A 17,860-nucleotide genomic window follows, 5' to 3' on the forward strand; every position below is an offset into this window, starting at 1 on the left:
ATAATTGTGTCATTGTGCACGAGGCCTACCTGCCTTCAGGGAATGCCATGGCCAGCACAGTGAGTGGTAGGGAGGGGAGCTTGAACCAAGGCCAGTGTGGCCCAGAGGTTAAGTGCTCTGGAGCTAAAAAATGGCAGCTGGATTTGAAGCATCACTGCTCTACTTATGACCTGTGTGATCTGAAATAACTTATCTACCTCTCTGAGCTGCAGCTTCTTCCCAGAGGAAATAAAGACTATAATATTTTCCCTGTGTAAAGCCCTTAGCAAAGTACTCCCTAATTGTCAGTTATCATTATTAGTCCAAGTAAGTGCTTCAGAAGGAAAATTTTTTTCAAAACACTAAATCCAGCAGTGGTTCTCTACAGTGTTTTCCATGCTAGCTAAAACCTGGAAACAGCTTGCCCAGTAATTAAGGAAGAGCTAAGGTGATTTATACACTTGATAAATATTTTGCAGCTGTTAGAAATTCTAACAATGATGACTATGAAACAATATGGAAAAGTACCAGGTGATTTTGAAGGCTAGCAGAGATAGGGCAATGCAGTTAGAGAGCCACATATTTAATAATGTGAAGTGTCACAGTATTAAAATTTAAAACAACTGGTATGGACTAGAAATAATTTATAAATTCTCATATGACATGAAGGCCCAGATAGGTCAAGGAAGTTATGGAGCAGGCAGAAATTGAGCTGGGAAAATAGATAGAATTTGTGTTAAATATGGAAGAAAGGCTATCTATATATATAAAAGGCTAAGTGACCGACCGTATGTCCGTGCGACCAGCTGACCAACGGCCAGTACATATGACACGACCTGGCAATCTACATATATAAAAGGCTAATATGCTATGTGTCCGTCTGGGTAATGACATCACGTAGCAACGCCTGGCTTCCTCTCCCTCGTGACTAGTGACTAGCCTCCTTGCAGTTTCTTCAGCCCAGGAACATGACTTTCTTTATAGCCAGGTGGAAACATTTTACACTAACCAAATGTCTGTGATGTGTTTTCCTGTGCCTCATCTCATTTGATCCTCACAGAAGTCCTGGAGTAAGTAGATGGAAGACTTGGTGGAATCCTATTTTCTTTTCATTAGCCAGAAAATGGATATTTAGAAAGTTTAGAAACTTGACCTAACTGAAAAGAAGTAAGAAATGGTGGAACTTGAAAATTACTTCAGGTTTTCTCACTGCACAGAATATAGTTAAACACTTCTGCAGTTAAATATTTTACCTGTTGTTCTCCCTGTGTGGCCTACAATAATAATCTGCTTCGTGTTGAGATTTACTGCTGTGTTGCTGACAATTACCTAAAAGAGAAGTTGGGGTGCTTCACAGGGCTGGAAAAAGTTTGGCTAAATCAGAAAGCAGGTCTAATTAAGCAAGTTTATTCTATATCTATAAAAAGTTAAGTTGACTCACACATGTGTGACACATAGAAAGCTCTCACTGGTGCCAATAGCACACGTGTGTTTCGATCTGTCATTGTTGATTGTGAATTTGGTTGACACTTTTATTATAGAGAAAGGGTGAATAGCGATATTAAAATATTTCTTCTAATTAATTTCCTTTCATTGGGCATGAATCCGTGCACTGGGTCCCTAGTCTGTCTATATAAAAGGCTAAGTGACCGACCGTCCATCCGTTCGACCGTCCGACCATCTGGTAGATATAACATGCACTGGCAATTTAAAAATAAACGTTGACTCATGCATGTGCAATACATATAAAGCTCTCACTGGCACCAATCTAGACAGAGTAGGAATATTCCTACCTGAACCCGTTTTTGGAATGGTCAGTTATATGTTGCTTTCACTTGAGTTCAAAGAGCGTGTGACATTAAAGTTGTAAATACTTCATCACAAGGGAAATTAGTCAAGCACTCTGAAAGTATTTTTACTCTTAATGTGGTACACAGGGAGATATTAGAATAAGTTAATCAATTTATCAGTCATTATTTTTATCAATGTTTTTATATCATGTTTTTATTATTTTTATATCATGTCTTTGTTGTTGTTATATCATGTTATTATTGTTTATTAATCAATTTATATATTATTTTCATATACATTTTACTAATTTTCTTTCATCTCTGACACTTCTATTATAGGGAAAGGGCGAATAGCAATATTAAAATATTTCTTCTAATTAATTTCCTTTCAGTGTGCATGAATCTGTGTATTGGGCCACTAGTTTCATATAGAAGGCACAGACGGAAGCTCCACTATGTGAAGGGAGGAATACTGGGAGAAGAGCCAGGAGACCCCAGAGGTTACATGTCAGGACAAGGTCATTAACTGGCGATTGCACTCATGAAGAACTGCGAGTGCCAGGTTGAGTTGTCTGAACTTTATGCTATAAGCCTTTGAACAGAGAGAAAGCAAGGTCTGAGGAAAAACTGGAAGCGTGGAACACAGTTGAAAAGCAGTTATCCCTCATAAGAAGATGGGGGGCTGAGCTTTGGGTTCAAGTGTGAGATTGGAAGCAAGGGTCTGATGCAAGGAATATTTAGAATGTTGTACCTTTTCTTTCTCTCATCCTTCTAATTCACATGACTTTCCCTCCTCCCATCTATCTTCCAAGTTCTTTTCTTTCTGTATTGCTATGGGTTACCTATTTCTATGACCTAGAGCTCTCACCTGTTCCTCTCATCCCTTTAACAGGTCACGCCTCCAGGCCCTGCCTCTGGACCAGGCAGTGTGGCAGGAAGCATTTGCTGGGAAACAATGGCCAGGAACCAAAAGGAAAAGACCTTTCTTCCTCAAGTTCTCCATCAGTCATTCCCCCTGCAGCTGGGACGGGGCATGCTTTTCTCCTACGTAAAACCAAAAAGCAAGGAGGAGTGCGCCTCTATCTCCGGCGTGCCTCCAGCCTTTCACTTCAGCCCGCAGCACTGTGCAGACCTCAAGAACCAGTATTTTAAAAAGGCGGCTTCAAACCTTACCTTCTCTCAGGAGGTGGTGTGGCAGCGAGGGCTAGCCAGCTTTCCTTACAGCCAGTACAACTTTGATCACCTCTACAATGCAGACAGCATCATCCAGCGTCCCCACATCAGGAAGGCCCGGCCTGAGAAACCTGTCAGCCTCAAGTTGTTGGATTCTTCAAGTCCCTCAGCAAAGGTCACCTCCCAGGCTGAGAAAACAGAAAGTCCTACCTATTTTAGGAAGAAGCTAACGAAGTCCAAGTCAGTAAGTACAGTCCAGGAAAAGCCTTGCCCTCCCATTCCTCATCCCTGCACGGTTCCAGACCTTCTGAGCCTGCCACCTACTCCAGATCTGAACCTGGAGAGGGAAACCTGGCTTCCGCCCCATGAGAAGGAGGTCAGAGCCTGGGAGGCCATCGTGCTGGAAAAACTGAACAAGCGCACTGCCAGATGGATACAGAACAAGCGTCCTTTAAGGCCTGGGGTATCCCCCAACAAGTGGCAGGGATTCTTGCGCCAGCAATACGACTGGAGCCACATCCGGGATGAGCTCAGTTCCGCCAGTGACCTGGAGCTCTTGAAAGAACTGGAGGAAGCAGAGATGGCAGATTTTGAGGAACAAAGTGTCATCCTGCCCACCGAGGAGAAAAAGGAGCCAGAGCTGCTGCTTCCTGTTTATTATAGGTAGACTGGCTGGGCCCCAGACATGCCTTTAAGCATCCTGGGCTTCCCTTCAAGGAATCCTGGGTGGGCTTACACTCTCCCACCAACCTCTTGTGTTTTCCCTGCCAGCCTGCTCTGTAGATCTGCATAAAGGAAGGTTTTCAACCTCAGCACTACCGACATTCGAGGTTGCAGGGGGCGGCCCTGTGTATTGTAAGATGTTTAACAGCATTCCTATAGATGCCACTGGTACTCTCCAGTTGTGACAACCAAAGATGTCTCCAGACATTGACACGTGGGACAAAATTGCTCCCCGTTGAGAACTAGTGCCGTTAAAGGGATTGGTTCTCAGCCTTTCCCTTTCTGCGGATCCAGTTACTATCCAGGTGCTCCCAGAAATGTATGCATGGCGAGAGTAAGGAAGGCAGAGCCCTCCTGGCTCTGAGGTGTGGTCCTGCCTCACTTTGAATGAGAAGCCAGCATGTCACTGACTCAAAAACTGACTGGCAGCAGGGCAGAGAAGTAAACAACCCGAGCGAAGAGAATTACTGTGCATGTCTCTCCTTCTCATTTATAGCTAGAGGGAAGACTGGAGCTATTCTAACATCTCTGATTCCCAAAAGTGAACTGAAAATAAGTGGAAGCCCATTTATTTATTCATTTATTAGTAAAATATAAATTGCATTCCCACTGCTTTCCAGTTACTTTGCAAAGTGCTGGGAATGCAACGTAAATGAGATAGACATGAACTTATCTCTTAAGGTGCTTACAGCCTGTCCAACAGACATTAAATAACCACACCTAATAAAGTGAGGAGCTGGAGGAGGTGGGTTCCCTTCCCCAAGTCCATGTAACCACGAAGGGCGCCAGCACTGAAGAAGGGTAGTGCTGGGAGGACGGGCACTGTATTGTGCTTTCCAGTGGCTGCAGAAGGAGGGGCTCCGCCAGGGAAGGGGGAAGGTGGCTGCAGTCAGGCCCTTTTGGCAGCTCCATATTCGATTGGCACCTTGGGGCCAAGGCCTATAGTTAAACAGAGGGTTCTTTAAATGCTCATGTGTGTATGCACTGAGCTTAAAAAGGACAGGGAGCCTGGCCGGTGTTGCTCAATGGTTTGAGCGTCGTCCCATGCACCAAGAGGTCCGTTTGATTCCCAGTCAGGGCACATTCCTGGGTTGCAGGCTTGATCCCCAGTAGGGGGCCTGCAAGCGGCAGCCAATCGATGTTTCTATCTCTCTTTTCCTCTCCCTTCCTTTCTCTCTAAAAATCAATAGAAACATATTGTTTTTTAAAAATAGGAAAGGGAGTGAGCTGTGGATCTGATAGAAAGGAGGAAGTCCATCTCCTACCTTTCCCCTCCTTTTCTCCCTCCCTCTCTCATTCCGGCCAAGATTGCCCAATTACTCGCCTCAAGAGCCGGGTGTTGAAACAATGTCTGACAAGAAGGCCACTGAGTATATCAATGAAGAGAAGATCATCTGCCAGTCCCCAAACCAGAGCTACATCCGGCAGGTGACTCGCCGAGCTGGAAAGTATGCTTACTCCACCGACAACACCTTTGAACAGGAGATTTACTTTGGTAATAGAGCTGGGGCCCTTTGGTCGGGGCTAAGGTAGACATGGAGATGGAAGGTAGCTGGGGGATGACACAGTCATGGGTGCAGATGAGGTCCTGGATGACCCAGGTGTTCATAGTAACATCTCCATAACATTCCCTGGTTACTCTCATACAAGCTATTTGCGTGTGGTTTGTTTGTTTTTTTGCGAGGGGTGTGGGAGGGGTGGAGATGTCTGGTGGGGAGAAAATGGTCCTCCCTCTTCCTCCTTTCTCTAGCTCTCTAAGGAGGCAGTGGAGGGTGGGATTGTAAAGCAAGCAAGATTTGGCTTTGGGAACAATCTACCTCTTCTCTGTACACCCTTCTCCCTCCTCTCACTTTGAGATATTCCCCCACTGAGGTGCTATATTGGCAAAAAATATCACAGGCTTTGGAGTCAGGCAGATCCGAGGTTAAATCCTGGATTAATCCTTTCCTACTAACCTTCAGAAAATGATATAATCTCTCTGAGCCTTATGTACCTCATTTGTAAAACAATATTAACAAAAATGCACTTCATGTAAAGAGTAGACAGGAAAGCATTTATGATGCTTCTTGCCCAATGCCCAGTAAAGGTCCACCACCTTCCCTTCCAGCTTGCAGTCCTTCAGGGCTTCCAGGATACACGAGCTAGGTCTGCGTGTTCCCAGCTGTTTATCCTTTTCTACTCCCATCTTGTTCCTAAATTGCTATAAACTGAACGCGTTCTTAAAGTGCTTAAGAAAAAGCATTCATGACCAAGAAGAGATGACTTAGGTGGCCCTTCATTAGTATCTAGCTTTTCATAGTGAGACAGGCTCTGCCTTACTTCCAGGCCTCACAGAGCATGGCAGTCATGCGTCTCAGGGGCTTAGAGGAGGGTAAAATGAAATTGGATCTGGTCCTGGTGACTAAAAACCCAGGAAGAGGAAGATGGAAGGTGCTGGGGACTCATTATTTCTTTTTTCTTTTTTGCCCCCTCTGTGTATTTTATGTATTTGACTCATTATTTCTTTATCTGTTCATAGATAAAGTCCAGATCATCCACCAGATTGGTGCAAAGAGAGACCTAATTTTCCTGGAGAACCTCAACCAGTACCACAAGCAGCTAGCTAAGGTCTTCCCTGAAACCCCGGAAAGGTGGACTTCCCAGCCAGTTCCTGAAGCACGTAAGCAGGAAGCTGATAATGGGCATAAAGATGGAAGTGTGGCCATTTCTTTTCTTTTTAAAATTCTCACCGAGGATATGTTTTTATTGATCTGAGAGAGAGAGAGAGAAACATTAATGGGTTGCTCCCCACCCCCAACTCCCTGTTTGTGTCCCAACCAGGGTTTGAACCTGGTGTGGGGGACAATGCTCCAAACAACTGAGCCACACTGGCTCAGGCACCATTTCTTTAAGATCCCTGTTTCATGGGGCAGGGCCCCACCAGCATCGAGGAGAGTCTCTCTTTACCAACTAAAAATCATCTCCTTGTCCTGGCCATTGGTTGGGCATCATCATCATCCCCTGCACGGAAGGGTTGACGGTCAGATTCCCGGTCAGGGCACATGCCCAGCTGATCAATGTTTTGCTTTCACATTGATGTTTCTCTCTTCCTCTCAATAAAAAATCTTTTTTAAAAATTATCTCATAAAATAGTAACTATAACTAGGAAGAGGTTTTGTGAAGCATCCATTCAGCTGAAATAAAACTTAGGTGTAATAAGTGCCAGTAATTAACAATAAGGCAGATCCCATCTTAATGCTTCCAGGGACGTTTATCAGACCCCTGATTGAGTACTCAGCTCTTTTCCGTTGGGCTGGCTCTACCCTCCCACTCCATTCTCAGGCCAATATCTGTTTCTCAGGCCATAGCATCATCCTCTACCAGTACATCATTCTTGATTATGTAAGACAGATAAGGCAGAGGGAAGGAAAATAGCCAAGAAACGAGCTAATGAAACAAAAAGTGCCCATCCTCCAAGAGACTGTGTATCCATTTCCCATGATTCTTTTCTTTGCAGTGTCCCCTCATGTGCAGAGACTAGTAGCAGTAGTGACCCATTCTTTTTCCCACCAGCCCCTAAACCTCTGTCTCTAGTGCTGCCTGGCTCCGTATCAGTCATTAGAGTAGAGATGCTACTGATGGTGGCTATGCATAGCTTCCCCAATGCCCACACCCCCTCCTTCTTTGTTGAGGACCACTATTATAAAGCAGTGGAGAAAGCACCCCAGCAGAGCCTTGGGTTAGGTCTTGGCAAGTCACCTTCTGGAGCTTTAGTTGCTTCTTTAAAACAGAGACATTAGCCCTAGCCAGTTTGGCTCAGTGGATAGAGCGTCAGCCTGCAGACTGAAGGGTCCCAGGTTTGATTCTGGTCAAGGGCACATGCCGGGATTATGGGCTCAATTCCCAGAAGGGGACGTGCAGAAGGCAGCCAATCAATGATTCTCTCCCATCATAAATGTTTCTATCTCTCCCCTCTCTTCCTCTCTGAAATCAATAAAAATATATATTTTTTAAAAACTGAGACACTAATCATTCCTATAGCAAGGCACTTTTGTGATACTTATGATACTTAGGTGACTTTGTGAATATGTTTTATAAACCATTAAGTGCTGTACAAACTCAAGGCACTATTATTAGTATACTACCTTCCCCACAAGCCAGCTCTATTCTGCATGTCCTCTGCTCTGAGAAAAGGCAGACCCACAGAGACAAAGTTGATCAGTGGTTGCTGGGTGATAGTTGCACAACTCTGCAAATATATTAAAATACCACTGAATTATATATACTTTAAGAGGATGGAATTTACAGGATGTGAATTCTACCTTAATGAAGCTATTATTATTATTATTTTTAAAATATATTTTATTGATTTTTTACAGAGAGGAAGGGAGAGGGATAGAGAGCTAGAAACATCGATGAGAGAGAAACATCGATCAGCTGCCTCCTGCACACTCCCCACTGGGGATGTGCCCGCAACCAAGGTACATGGCCTTGACCGGAATTGAACCTGGGACCCTTCAGTCCGCAGGCCGACGCTTTATCCACTGAGCCAAATCAATTAGGGCTTATTATTATTATTTTTTAATCCTCTGAGGATCCTGCTGCATTCACAGAAACTTCACGACCTATCTCACTTGCTTCATAGGCACCTTATCCCCAATAGAGCTGGAGACCCACCTTTTCCCCCCAGAACACAGAACATTTAATGAGCTGATGCTGTAGGTTTTTGACATCAAATCTCTTTTTAAAACAGTATTTGAAATTGATCTGAGGGAAGTAAAGTCAGAATAGTAATATATATATATATGTATATATATATATATACACACACACACATATCTTCTTATAACTATTTTATTCACCATCTCATCTCAGGGAATACTGGATATGAAAGAACCTGGAAATAATAGAAAACTTCCTGAGATTAGATGTGTGGAGATTGCTCCCCCCAACCCCCGCACACCGCTTTTGATTGAATTGAAAAACTTAGATGGTGATTCCCTTAAAATGATTAAAGTTCTTAAGAAGTAAAGTGTACAGCCCTAGCCGGTTTGCTCAGTGGATACAGAATCGGCCTCAGGACTGAAGGGTACCAGGTTCGATTTTGGTCAAGGCCACATGCCTGGGTTGTGGGCTGGATCCCCAGTAGGGGTTGTGCAGGAGGCAGCTGATCAGTGATTCTCTCATTATTGCTGTTTCTATCTCTCCCTCCCTCTCCCTTTCTCTTTGAAATCAATAAACATATCTATAATAATAAAAGCATAATATGCTAATTAGACCAGACAGCTGAATGACCTTCTGGACATCCTTCTGGACAAAGCCGGGCCTGTGAGGGCCGAGGCAGCCGCTGTGGCTGTGAGGGCCAAGCCCCTTGCACGAGTTTTGTGCATTGGGCCTCTAGTATTTTTTTAAAAAGAAAGAAAGGAAGTGTACAGCCTGACAGAAAACTCTCTTAGTGTGCCTAGATCATTATGGTTCCTATATACCAAGCACAGGTTTTACAGTACACGTCACAAAGGCACCATCTGTTTCTGCCAACAAAGTGTACTGCGCCTTTTCTCCCACAATCAAAGGGTTGTTTCTTTGTATGCTCCCTTTAGGTGACTTCAGAGGTGGAAGGTGGCTAGTGGATGTATTTCTACCTGCCTAGAACTCAAGGGCTGGAAGTAAAATAAATGTTGGTAGTTGTACATGTTGATTCTCTTAGAGTTTAACTGGCAGAGATTTAAGACTCTCTGACCACATTGATTGATTTTAACTCCCTGGGCAGGGGCATACAGGATGAACAGCTACTTCTCACTTCCAGGAAAAGGATTTTAAGAAGGCTGAGAGAAGTGGGGGAATGTCATGTGGCCAAGGATCTATTCACTGGGAGCTGACCTGTCTGGAGCTGGTTCTATGGTTTCTGGCTGTGCACATCCTACACTGCAAAGGAAGGAAGCCCTGAACTCAGGATGACTGAGTTCCCCCAGTGTGATGGAGCTGGGTGAGCACCATTTTTAGGGTATGCTCTATATGAGCATCTGAGCTAAACTGCCCTGGAGTCTCACAGGACTCTTTTACAGTGGTTCTCAACCTTTCTAATGCCGCGACCCTTTAATACAGTTCCTCATGTTGTGGTGACCCACAACCATAAAATTATTTTCGTTGCGCCAGAATCGGTTTGGCTTAGTGGATAGAGCGTCAGCCTGCGGACTGAAGGGTCCCAGGTTCGATTCCGGTCAAGGGCACGTAACTTGGTTGCGGGCACATCCCCAGTGGGAGGTGTGCAGGAGGCAGCTGATGGATGTTTCTCTCTCATCGATGTTTCTAGCTCTCTATCCCTCTTCCTTCCTCTCTGTAAAAAAAATCAATAAAATATATTTAGAAAAAAAAATTATTTTCGTTGCTACTTCATAACTGTAATTTTGCTACTGTTAATGAATCGTAATGTAAATATCTGTGTTTTCCGATGGTCTTAGGCTCTACAGCAGCAGTTCTAAGACCTGACATGTCGCGACCCACAGGTTGAGAACCGCTGCTGTAGAGCCTAAGACCATCGGAAAACACAGATATTTACATTACGATTCATTAACAGTAGCAAAATTACAGTTATGAAGTAGCAACGAAAATAATTTTATGGTTGTGGGTCACCACAACATGAGGAACTGTATTAAAGGGTCGCGGCACTAGAAAGGTTGAGAACCACTGCGTTAGAAGAAAGAAGTGGTATTGCCCTCCTTGCTCAAAGAAAAGAATTGATTCAGAGCACATCTAAACACGTTGGAGTTGGAATGAACTTGGGAAAAACAGAAACTGCTGATAGTGACAGATTAGAACATGAAACTGAGAAGCAATGTGGCAAATAATGAAATTAGTAGTATGGAAATGTTTTGTTTTCTTTTTAAAATATATTTTTATTGATTTCAGAGAGAAAGGGAGAGGGAGCGATAGAAACATCAATAATGAGAGAGAATCATTGATTGGCTGCCTCCTGCACACCCCAACTGGGGATCGAGCCCGCAATCCAGATATGTTCCCTGACCTGGAATCAAACCGTGATCTCTTGGTTCATAGGTTGGTGCTCAACCACTGACCTACGCTGGCCGGGCCGGAAATGTTTTTATCTGTTTTGCCTTCTTCTCTACACAACTACTCCTCTGAGAAAGACACTTTCTGAATCTCATATCAGGGATCATGTTAAGTCTAGAAAAATATAACAGCTATAACTATTTTTATATAACAACTATCTTATCTAATAAAGAGGGAATATGCTCATTGACCATCACTCCGTCACAAAGATGGCTGCACCCACAGCTGAGGCCAAGTTCCCATAAGGAGCCTTAAAGAGCAATCAGCAGGGACCTGAGGCTACTACGCCCTCCCACGCCACTGTGGGGCTTGACAGGGGACCTCAGGCTGTGTCCCCCACCCAGCAGGGCTTGACAGGGGACCTCAGGCTACACCCCCCACCCAACAGGGTTTGACAGGGGACCTCAAGGTGCACTTCCCTTCCTGGTGCTGGGCTATGGTACCTCAGGTTGCTCCCCCTGCCCCAGTGCCAGGCAGGGGGACCTCAGGCCTGGCCCCCCACCAGGTGGGGCTTGACAGGGGACTTCAGGCCACGCCCCTCACCTGGTGGGGCTTGACAGGGGACCTCAAGGTGCGCTTCCCGTCCTGGTGCTGGGATACGGGACCTCAGGCTGCTCCCCCAGCCCCAGCGCCAGGCCGGGAGACCTCAGGCTGCGCCCCTCACCTGGCAGAGCTTGACTGGGGACCTCAAGATGCACACCCAGTGCTGGGTCAGGGGAACTCAGGTTGCGCCCTCGCCCAGCAGGGCTTGACGGGGGACCTCAGGCCATGCCCCCCACCCAGTGGGGCTTGACAGGGGATCTCAGGCCGTGTCCCCTACCTGGCGGGGCTTGATGGAGGACCTCAGGCCACGCTCCCCATCCTGGCACCGGGCCAGGGGACCTTAGGTTATGCCCCCTGCCCGGCAGGGCTTGACAAGGGTGGGACTGGCCAGGTCTGGATCTAGCCCAATGAGGGGGGCCGGCCGGGTCTGGGTCTCACATGATTTTGAGGTGCATGTGGGTGGGTGGGGACTTGACTCTGGGTCCCATGGTGAGCCCCAGACTCTGACAGGAGGAAGGTTTTCATATACATTTTACTAATTTTCTTTCATCTCTGACACTTCTATTATAAAGGGCAAATAGCAATAGTAAATTATTTCCTCTAATTAATTCCCTTTTAATGTGCACGAATTTCGTGCACCGGGTCACTAGTACTTATATAATACTAGAGGCCCGGTGCACAAAATTCATGCACTCGGGCGGGGGGGGGTGTCCCTCAGCCTGGTCTGTGCCCTCTCTCAGTCCGGGAGCCCCTGGGGGATGTCCGACTGCTGGGGATTGGGCCCAAGCAGTCAGTCAGACATCCTTAGCACTGCCACAGAGGTGTGAGAGGCTCCTGCCACTACCACTGCCCTTGCCAGCTATGAGCCCGGCTTCTGGCTGAGCAGTGTTCCCCCTGTGGAAGCGCACTGACCACCAGGGGGCAGCTCCTGCATTGAGCACCTGCCCCCTGGTGGTCAGTGCATGTCATAGCAACTGGTCATTCTGCCATTTGGTCAATTTGCATATTAGCCTTTTATTATATAGGGTTTTCTTCTGTTCTCAAAGTTCCAACTGTTATTTGTCATAATTAGGAAAAATTCAGAGATGCTAAAATCTTTAAAATTTAGCAGCTTGCAGGACCCTTCTTCCTCCCAAATTAAAAGCATTAAAAAGAACACTTAAACTAGGAATTAATGGCCTGTTATACTCTAAATTGCAATATATCAAATATCAAATTTTAGGAGCAAACCCTTTTACATCTATAATTATAAAAACCCAGTGGCCCTAATGCTGTAACGACCAAAGACCGGCACGGGTGGGCGGCGGGGGTGCGCGGGTGGGCAGGGCCGTGCAATTTTGTGCGCTGGGCTTCTATTGTAAACATATTTATGTGCCTAAAGATTTATTAAACTTACAGAAAAGTTTGTGAATAGCTCAGCTTTTCTCCCCCAACCTTTTCCCCCCACCAGCGTGGCTTTCTCATGTCTGCAGTCACAGCTCCCTGTGGGATTTGTACTCAGTTCCCTTTAAAACCACAGGGAAGTTTGCTCTTGAGAATATTGTTCTGCCTTGGTCTTAGTCAGGAATAGGAATGAGATGCTGGCTGGAACACAGGGCCTAGGGCGGTACCTCATACTGGCACCCTGCACAGCTTGCAGGCCCGTGAAAGGAGCCCCGCGCTGGACTGCTTTGCCGACCCCAGCCAAGGATCTGCTGGTGCAGGGGGGTGAGGACGTGTCCAGTAAGACCAAGAAACTGAAGATGCAGGCAGATGCACTGAAGGAGGATGTGCCCTGGAAACTGCTGGTCCTGCGGAGGATGCTGCAGGAATGGAGGACTGCCTGGGCTCTAAGTGAGTGAAGGGGAAGGGGGTGGGGACATCAAGAGGTATCGTATGTATTTGTGGGGGATGAGGGTCTCACCTTGGACTAGTGTTTCTCAGTCTTTGAAAATCCATCCCTCTCGTAACACATAAAAATCTGGTTGCCTCATCAAGGCTAGACTAGACAAGAGCCTTTCACACAATGCTAGTTGACATATGAATACTTTTTGCATGGGTGGGTTTTACTTCAGTAATCTGTGGAAACTCACTATGTTGAGAACTCTTCACAGGCAGGGACCCTAACTTACTGACCTCTGAAACCTTATGTTCAGTAAATAATGTGTGAAGGGAAGGTTGAAACATGCTGTCCAAGCAATGGAAATGTAATGGTCAAAAAACCCCAAGAAACGCTTACAACTATTTTATTCACATGGTAGTTGTCTGTGGTATAAACCACCCCCTCCAAAATTCATTCGTGGAGTTGGGGTTATCCTATATCTACTTTGCCCTCAGAGATATGGGAGTAGAAGTCTGAGTGCCTGGGGCAGAGTAAGAGCCGAGCAAGGGCTGTTGAAAGCTGTAAGATTTGAGGACGCAAGGGTTTCTGTCTTTCAGAACCGAAGAAACTAATTCAGCTAGTGTAGGAAGGAGAGAGGTGGTCCATTTCATAAACCGGATCAGATAAACATAAAAGAGTTGAAAAGGAGATACTAAGTAAAAGCCACTATTGGGGAGCAACTACAGAAGGTGGGAGCACTGAGATAAAAGCTTGATACCCACAAAGAGAGCCATTAGCGATAAAATGAGAATGACCTTGAAAGACAGATGGAGGAGCCCTCAAAGGCAAGGAAACCTGATGATAACTTGCCAGGTATTTTGCTCAACTTTGTCTAGTTAACTCAGGTACTATTCAGTCACTCAGCGTGGTAGATCCTAGTATCATTCCCATTTTACAAATGAAAAATCTCAGGCTCAGACAGATTAAGTAACTTGTCCAAGGTCACACAGCTCATAACTGTGATTCCAAAACAGGTATGTCTGATAACAAAGTGCCCTTAACCACCATGTTTTACTGGCCCTTTCATTTTCCAGATGGTAACAATGACGCTATTTAAGCAGAGAGAGACAGAATACAGGATGAGATTGGGGGTGGGGGGAAGTTGTTTGGGACTGAACTAGAGAGCATATGGATCATCAGAGAAATAACTTCCCTAAGGATCCCATCTCTGAGGCCCTTTATTTTTCTGCGCTAATGTTTTGCTTGAATTGTCGGGGGGGGGGGGGGGGGCGGGGGGGAGGGCTCTTGTCACCTGCCTGCAATACAGTATCTAACCCTGACCAGGTGGTTCTCTCCTCATTTCCCTCCCTGCGTCACAGTCATCGAGTGGCGCCATAAGACAATAGAGGGTCTGCTGCGGAGCTTGGTGGACATGCATGATGATATTCGGATCCAAGCCATCATCACGTGTGCCACCGCGGCTTTAGAACGGCCCCGGATTGCCATCGGTCAGGAGGACTCAGGTGAGAGCCAGAACCGGACTGCTTGCGAATACTATCTACAGGTTTCCCCTGCTCTCCGGAAGCAGAATGCGCCTATGAAACCCTTTGTAAGCCAAAGTGGCGTGAAGCGAAGCATTATCTCCCACTTTCTGAAAGTTCGAATGTGCCCCTTTGTTTTCGTGGACGTCATTAATATGGTAATGACATTTTCTAAATGCGAAAATCCTCTTCAGTTTTTTTTCAGTTAGCAAAAATAGGTTTAACAAGGCACAGGACCCAATGATGAAAACTATAAATGCCACTGAAAGGACATAAAACCAAGGGGCACTGATCCCTCAAGCACCCTCTCAGATATTACCTTTTATCTGAAGCCTGGGCTGACACTTTTTCTTCTCTGCTGCAGGTAGCATCCTAATATCATTCCTGCCCCAATATTTAGCACTCTATCATAATTGTCTGTTTACTTTTCTGCCATCGCTAGCAGGCAAGGAACTCTTTCAGGGCAGGGACTATTTTGGCTCTACAAAACTGCCAGGTTTTTAAAGTTTCATTTCACTTATATCCCATCTATTGAGTTCCAGATATGGGCATTTTTTCCTTCAAGTTTTCAAATTTGTTGCTTCCTCTCCTGCAAAACTCTTCCTCTCTTCATCTGATTAATTTCTATACTTGCCCTTCAATTGTCAGCTAAGGTGTCACCTCCTCTGAGGTGTCTTCCCTGCCCCACCACCCAGACTTGGTTTGGTGTCCCTGCTAGACATGTACATTTTTTATTATAAATGCTTATTTCCTTGGGTATTAAATGGGATGGTATATTCTCAGTGCCTGACACATAGAGAAACCTTCAATAAACAGCAACATATATCATAATCTTATCCCCAAATTTCCCACATACATACAAACATCTTTATCTCCCGCCAGAACTATGCCTTTCATGTGATCCCTTTCACGTGTCCTAGGTGTCTAGATTTTGTTTTGTTTCCTCCCCACACCTTACCAAAGGAAATGATCTACTCATTATTTCTTGAAATAATCAATTGCTTTTATTCCCCTGAAATATATATATTTCCATCTAGGTCATTCTTAACTGATGGCATAGTGGATTGCAGCGGTAGTACAAAGGACAGATTATAAGTCCTAAAACCTTAGTCATAGGTCCAGCTTCTCTGAGTTTCAAATTCCTTATCTATAAAGTGAGGATAGTTGTGGACAAAAGGTTAATAAAATCCTTCCCCTTCTACTTGAGAATTTGAGCTTTAATTAAATGCATAACTATCACTCTGCTAACCTGATAAGGACAGGAACTATCTTTATAGGCAACATTGCTTATGACAGAAATGAATCCTGACTGATTAGTTACATTTGGACTGGGAAGAACTATAAATGAAATGTAAATCTGTCAAGGGGCACCATCCTTTAGGTTTCCATGAATGCTGGGACTTATATAACCGCATTCCCTTTAGGGACCCTAAGACTGTATCTATGGAGTTGTTATAAGAGATACTAACTCCAGTGAAACATAAGACTTGTCCTCAAAGTATTTTCCATAGTCCTGAGGTGTCTCCAGAGGGATCTGTGGAATGCTATACAAACCACCTCAGGAACTCTGGCCAAAGGGAGTGCCTGAGGCTGCCCTGTTGGCAAACTGTGCTCCCATCCTGTATCCTTCGCAAGACTGGTACTGTGTGGCTTATAATAGTCTTGTGAGTCTGTTTGTTAAACATACACATATTTCAGGTGAGCTCTGCAGTAATATCTGCCTTGTCCACTTCAATAAAGGTTGGAAGAACGAATGAGATGAATATGAAAACACTATATAGATGGCAAAGCACTACCTAAATATAATTGCTATTATTATTAAACATAATATAAAAGTACATAATGTAATGTAAAAACACAAAAATATATAGGGTAAATAGGTTGATTTTTATTACTAAAACTAATGGTGCAAGTCACCATAGCCTAGCTGGAAACATTCTTCTTTGGCTTGAATATAGCTTCTTCGAGGCCAGATGATAAAGGATGGAACTGGCATACCCAGCACAGAAGTGAGTCATAAATTCCTGCCATTGTAGGGGCCCAACTAACCTCTAATTATATTACGTAGAAGTAAGCACCTGCAACTGGTATGTGACTATGGGAAGGAAGCTGTGTTTCAGAGAAACGCAAAGGGGCTAGCTAGCACTCTCTTTTGATCACAGACAAGAAGACTGTGGAAGCCCCATCAATCCATGACTTGCCAGAGGTCCTACTCCCGCCTCTGGAGGCTGCTCTTGGTGACCAGAATTTCAATGTGCAGATGGCGGCAGCCATATGCCAATATGCTATACAATCACATAATCCCCTAGCCGGGGACATCATGCATACTGCCCTTTTGAAAGGTGAGGAACTCTCTGTTTCTTCTGACCTGGGAATATGGGGTAAAAAGGAGATATCTTACCATTAGAGCTTTTCCATCTGTTCCCCTCCACTGTCATGTCTATGATGTCTACTGTATTGGATTTCAGTTCATCTTAGAACACAGAAAAAGTAGTTCTTCCTAAGTTCTTTGACAAAATAGGTACACTGCCACCTAGTGGTGTTTCATAGATGCGTTTGACCGGAAACCATGCCCTTTCACACAACTGGATTTTGTTTTAATTGAAAATATGATGTAACAATATTTAAGAATACTTCCTGAAAATTAAAAATCACCACTTGAACACATCATGCTCCCATTTGTGCACATTAACTTATAAGCATTGTCCACATGCATTGCTGGAGTAGTAATACAGCAAAAAGGTCAAGTGATTTGCCCACGGTGCCTACATGCTCAGAGATGTGCCTGTTCTTTGTCTGGGAAATCGGGACAAAGACAACGGACAGACTGGTTTGGCCTCCTGCATATAGGAACTCAGAAACTTTTCATTTGTTTTAAGAAAGCCTCCACTCCAGACATCCCAATCTCTAAGGGGAGGAAAACTGTATCTCTCAGCCAGGCCAGAAGTGCCTTATTGCTGTTACCTAACAAGAATCTGTTTTTCCCACACACACGTATGTGTATTTTATTCTTTATAATCAACAAGCCACAGAAGATAAATTCTATGATCACATTTAATTCTCTCTAAAGGGTACGATCCAAAGCAGAAATCTTCCCTTTTCCCATAGAAAATGTATGCATATCCAATGGACATCTTTTTAACAAAAATAAAAATGTAATTAGGGTGGGGATTGGATTAGAATTGAGTACATGTTCATTTACACATTGGGATTTTTAAATCTTGGAAATATAGAACAGTCATCGGGAAATATTTTTATTC

The 17,860-nt window shown here is 44.6% G+C and overlaps 2 protein-coding genes across 3 annotated transcripts in view; one reads left to right on the forward strand and one right to left on the reverse strand.

The window, feature by feature from the left end:
• HEATR4 (HEAT repeat containing 4) overlaps positions 1-17,860 on the forward strand; it is a gene marked incomplete at its 3' end in the record, with an annotated part of 81,800 nt that overhangs the window by 33,235 nt on the left and 30,705 nt on the right. Inside the window, exons 2-7 of the mRNA XM_080662609.1 lie at positions 2,662-3,605; positions 4,973-5,160; positions 6,184-6,324; positions 12,891-13,091; positions 14,439-14,582; positions 16,763-16,942. Coding sequence (XP_080518735.1) covers positions 2,725-3,605; positions 4,973-5,160; positions 6,184-6,324; positions 12,891-13,091; positions 14,439-14,582; positions 16,763-16,942 — 1,735 coding nt within the window. The 5' untranslated portion in view covers positions 2,662-2,724. The remainder of the gene's footprint in view (positions 1-2,661; positions 3,606-4,972; positions 5,161-6,183; positions 6,325-12,890; positions 13,092-14,438; positions 14,583-16,762; positions 16,943-17,860) is intronic.
• The window catches only part of RIOX1 (ribosomal oxygenase 1), a 59,177-nt gene that overhangs the window by 24,688 nt on the left and 16,629 nt on the right, over positions 1-17,860 (reverse strand). The window contains exon 3 of one of the 2 annotated variants that reach the window (XM_080662744.1): positions 2,943-3,130. The exons of the other annotated variant lie outside the window; for it this stretch is intronic. The gene's annotated coding sequence lies outside the window, so the exon portion shown is untranslated. The remainder of the gene's footprint in view (positions 1-2,942; positions 3,131-17,860) is intronic. 2 annotated transcript variants of the gene reach the window in all.

The sequence above is a fragment of the Plecotus auritus genome (assembly GCF_963455305.1).
Source record: "Plecotus auritus genome assembly, chromosome: 1".
NCBI classification, from domain to species: domain Eukaryota; kingdom Metazoa; phylum Chordata; class Mammalia; order Chiroptera; family Vespertilionidae; genus Plecotus; species Plecotus auritus.